The following is a 4984-nucleotide window of genomic DNA, read 5'->3' as shown; positions in this document are numbered from 1 at the left end:
GAGTCCCTTACTGCCGCTCCCAGGGCTCTGTAGTCCTTCTTGATAGTCCTCAGACTGCTCCTGGCTGTGTCACTGGTGCCCACGTGAAACAGCAGCAGCGGATAATAGTCAGTGGATTGTATGAGGCTTGGTAGCCTCTCGGTGATGTCCCTGATGCGAGCCCCCCGTAGGCAGCACACCTCTCTAGAGAGTGCATCAGGTCGGCAGATGGGTGCCTCCGTACCTCTCAGAAGAGAGTCACCTACTACTGTCACCCGTTGCCTTTTCTTAGTGGCGCTGGTTGTTATACGGTGGGCAGATTGGGCTGCCTTACTCAGCTCCAGCGTCTCTCCTGATGTGATGGGTCTTTCCTCTTCAGTCTGCAGAGCTGTGAAGTGGTTCTTCAAAGACTTTTTTTGTGGCTGTGAGTGGAGGCCCCAACTGTACAAGTGATTGCTGTTCCTTTCAGGACTAACCAGGACAGCCAAGTCTCTGCAAATCCTTTTAGGAAATGATGGTGCAGCTTATCAAGGCCTTCTGGACATTTTATGTCAACCTTCATCTGCCTGGGCATCACTGTTTATCATCATTGGACTTGTAGATTGCAGGCAGGATCCATCTGTAGAAAAATTGGCAGGCCAAAGGGATTAAGCTCTTACGCTCCCCTCGCTGTCATCACTTCTGGTGTCACAGTAGCATACAGAGTCACACTAGATTTCAGGGATCGAGACCACAAGCAGTTGAGTCATCCAGGCAAGAACATTTACTCCTCAGTGCTCCAGCCCTGCCTCCTTCTTTATCAAGCGCTTACATTTTTATCATTACCAGTACAAGTTCTAACAGGCAGGCTTTTTTATGATGCTCCATCCAGGAGATCTTAATGGCAACTAACTCCATGATCCAGCTGCTTGGACATCCTTGCAGGTGGCACAGGGCATGGCCAACACAGTGTTGAAGACGAAGTTGCCTGCTCTTTTAATAGAAGAGCATCGTGACCCCACAGTCCTTTAGTCTTACAAAGAACGTGTGGAGATTGTCCCATTAGTGGGATCACCCAGCTCAGTCCAAGGCTGGAGTTGGTTCTCAGCTTACTCAAGAAGTCAACGATGTCAAGTCCTTGACCAGTCTTTACACCATGCAACAGCAGAAGTCCTGCGGCCTTCCATCACACTTTATCACGTGTGATGCCAGACATTGATGTAAGGCCTTTTCTGGTAGTAGCTCAGGTGGTGTCCGCCTTCCATCACTGCTCCTACACTTAGCATCAGAGGTTCATCCCTTTTATCATTGCCTCCCCACCCTTGTGTCAACTTTATGCTTCTACCAGGACGGTGGGACAGGCTGATGCTGCACCATAGAAGCTGGCTGTGTATCTTGTTCAGTTGTGGGTCCATGGTGCCATAGCCAGGAGCGATCCTCCACCAGATGCTTTTGTGTTTCACAGACCGCACATGAGTGTTAGCTGTGGCAGGTGACTCCTGAGCTGTGGAAGCTCTGGAGCCAGTTCTTCCAAATATGGAGAGGTTGGTTTTTATGAGTACTGCCTGCTTCAGGAGAAAGAAGTATGGTGATTCAGGCGGGTTGTGAGAAAACAAAATGCTTCCGTTAGCAGTTTGCATTGAGAATGGTGACCTAAGCTGCAACCAGCTGTTCAGAAGAGGGTCTGAGTCCTTTTCCACCTGGTAGTTCCATGCCTCAGTTCTGTTCAAGGGCTGCAGAGGAAATAATGGGTCTTTATGCCATCAGGACTGTCATCACTATTAAGTCCCCCAGTTTGGACTGTCTGGGACCACGTGAGTCTTCATCAAGATGTTGGACATAGCTGGACCTTTACTGACAAACCAGATGTCCCCATTTCCTTAACTGAAATACTGTATGTTAACAGGCCATGCAACAGAAGATGTCTTTCCATTTCTACAGGCTGCTCAGTAATGTTTTAAAGAGTGGAAGTCCCACGATGAATGCCCAGACGTGACATTCAGCTCTCATTCAGTCTGTAGAGATTATTGGATCGAGTCCTGGACTCCATGGCAACAGGAACCCAAGAACCAGAGCGGAGACGGTTGCCATCTGAAATAACATATTTGACAGAGAGACGGAATAGTTTATAAGACATACCGGTCTTTTCTTATAAATGATAACCTTTTTATATGACTGCTTTTCAAGGGTGATAGCCAACATGTAAGATAGATAACAAAATACCCCTTTTATTCGTAATTCTGGTACTGTGCTTTTATTTATTTGATCCTGGTTAATATTTATTCAGTTTACAATACTGAGTAACTGAGGCACAAGCATCATATTTGTAGCACCAAACAACAGAAGACGGAGATCCAGAGGGTTTCCTTCAAAGCGGGGAAGCTCGCACATCACTCACAGATGTTCAGTGTGCTGAAGTCCTGCTCAGGACTGCCTTGGCTCCATCAGTAGCAGTGCTGACAGAAGGTTGGCAACTGCAGAAAATCTGCAGTTCAGAGTCACTCCTTCACATCCCAGTAGTGCAAAGGAGAATTACAGCTTAGAGGACTTTGTCAGAAGGATTACTTAATTCCAAATGCTTAGAAATCTTACCCATCAAGTGCTGTTAGCATTCATCAGATACCCTTCTCCAGTTTGGAGGAAACAGCAATCATTGAGCTTAGAGTAAGACCGGTAGGACGTATGAAGTGTTGCAAACCCCGGTGAATAAAAGTTCCGGCCACAAAACAAGAAACTGAAGTGTCAGCAGAGTTTGAGGAAACACCATACAAATTCTTAAGAAACAGTTATGAAACATCATTTAACCCTAAAAACATAGCTGAAAGGGAAGCACATAAAAATTCAAGAAGTTTGGAATAAAGCAACTTTAGAAATGGAACAGATCCTCAAAGCAAGGATGTAAATGAGTCCTGGCCTTATATTTGAATCAAAGTTTGGTAAATATGCCCGCCTCGGTGTCAGGTTTCCTTTGTATAACACTTAAAGGACAAAAGAGATGTAAGCTTTTCAACTAGGAGAGAGCAACAGATAAATTCCATCTGTCGAGGCTCTGTTTTCTGCAGTCACCAAAAAATGTCAAGGAACAATTTGTTGCTGTTTGTGTAAGGTTGTTAAGCAACATGAAACTCAAATATTGTGCCCATTCATTTAGTATTGGAGCAACTGAATTTGAGAAATGGAGAGAGTAACTTTTGTGTGATTCACAGGCTTATATCGACTATCGCTTACTGTTCCCAGGGCACATATTTTTAAGTTGTGCTTAGTTGGCTTTGTCATGCAGAGATCTGCCTAAGGAAGGTCACAGCAGGCGTGGAGCTGGGTGGTTTTGTAGCATCATTTTGGATTATCAAGGAGACAGGATTGTGATATTGCTGATGTTGCCTGCTTTGGAGAGGCATTTACAAGTATCAGCAATGCTTTTGATTTTGACTGATCATCTTCCAACCAGTTACTCGTCTTCTTGAATCATGAATCTGCTTGAAGCATACTTGTGTTAGCAAGGAGGTGGTGGTAATGGAAACTGCAACATTTCGTGGTAGTTACGGTGGATAATATGGTGGATTTCATATGGGAATTAATACTGGAGTTCAGCGGTGGTAAACTCTGGTATTAAGCAGTGGTGGGAAGTGGCTGAGAAGGTGCGGAGACTGAGGAACCCTCAACCCTGGTGCCTTGTCCCCAAATGACCTGTCTCCAGGGTTGTGTGGTCAAACTGTAGCTCCGGAGAAGAAGCTATTAGCAATTGGTCCTTCCCAATGTATTTTATACACCTGTAAAGAACAGGTGAAATTTAGCCTGTTGTCAAGGGACGAGCACAGAAGAGGTGTCACCAACAACACCTGTGGCACAGTGCAGACATCCCTGTCTCACTCTGAACAAGCCGCTGTGTCTACCCAGCCCGGGGCAGTCCCGTGCGGGGATGGCAGGTCTGGAGCTCGCTGCGGTGTAGCCACATTCAGCTGATGCCCTGGGAAAGGTTTCTCCTCCAGGGGCAAGGCTGTGCTCAGTGGGGTGGGCAGGGGGAGTGCAGCCGCTTTGAGAGGTCCATGCTGTGGCACAGACACCCTTGCTGCACAAGCAAGCATCCTCCGCTTCTTCCCACAGCGAGACTTACTTTGCTTTGCTTCACATCCCTCATTTCAACCAACTTTGTCCTAAAATTCGTCTGACCCTATAAAAGAGTTTATGTATTTTTGGATCCCCTTGCTGCCTGTGAGTGCATTGATGAGCACGTGCACTGCGGCACTTGCAGCACCGAGCTCTCGGGGGCCCTTGGTGGCACGTTCAGCTTGCTGCATGCCGCTTTTGGGAGGTGTTGAGCCAGTGGGTTGCTGAAATTTCTGGGGTTTTTGTCTCTCAGGTTGGACTTCAACGGGTTCTACACAGAGCGCTTGGAACATATGTCTGCCGAGCGCAGCCAAAAGGCAGCTCCCCTGCTTCCCCGCCTGGCCGTACCTGCCCAGTGAAGCCCTGCTGCTGCCCCTTTCAGCTGCCACCTCTTCTGTACCAGCAGAGAACTGGACACACACTCACTTCGAGCTAGGAGTACTCAACCCTCTACATTCACAGTGCGAGCTGGAAAAGAACCGTAAGGGTTGTCCCAGAGAGACAGGGGAATATTCGATCTCCTGAAATGTGTGTAATGGATTTTCTCTTCTGAGAGGCTTTTGTTAAGTCCTTTTTTTTTTTTTTACTACATTGTAAAATGATGTATTTGTGTGTTGTATAATAAACTAAAAAAAAAAAATCAGGGTTATTTTGTCTGTTAACAGAACCCAGGAAGCAAATTAGTCTTTTAGGTGACTAAATTTTGGTTGGCTCACAGAGATCTGTCTCAGCTGCCATGCGGCATTATTTTGGGAGGAGAACCTAACTGGGGGGTTGCTGGAATGAAGCTGATCAGCTGCTTTAGCCAAGGAGATGGGGTTCACAGCTGATGAGCAGGTACATGATGTTTATATCATATTGGCCAAGTCCTCAGCAGACGACTTTCAGGGTATCTTGCAGAGTTGTGCAGCCATAAAAA

At 46.5% G+C, this 4984-nt stretch overlaps 1 protein-coding gene across 2 annotated transcripts in view; it reads left to right on the top strand.

Moving 5' to 3' along the window:
- Positions 1-4644, top strand: part of TUBGCP2 (tubulin gamma complex associated protein 2) — a 39466-nt gene extending 34822 nt beyond the window's left edge. For both annotated transcript variants that reach the window (XM_009275063.2, XM_009275061.2), the window contains one exon: positions 4319-4644. In XM_009275063.2, the coding sequence (XP_009273338.1) occupies positions 4319-4424 (106 nt within the window). In that variant the 3' untranslated portion in view covers positions 4425-4644. The remainder of the gene's footprint in view (positions 1-4318) is intronic.
- The last annotated feature ends 340 nt before the right edge of the window (positions 4645-4984 follow it).

Source organism: Aptenodytes forsteri, unplaced genomic scaffold (genome assembly GCF_000699145.1).
Source record: "Aptenodytes forsteri isolate BGI_AS27 unplaced genomic scaffold, ASM69914v1 Scaffold320, whole genome shotgun sequence".
NCBI classification, from domain to species: Eukaryota; Metazoa; Chordata; class Aves; order Sphenisciformes; family Spheniscidae; genus Aptenodytes; species Aptenodytes forsteri.
The sequence above is the reverse complement of the archived record's forward strand: the minus strand, read 5'-3'. Positions and strand labels throughout refer to the sequence as shown.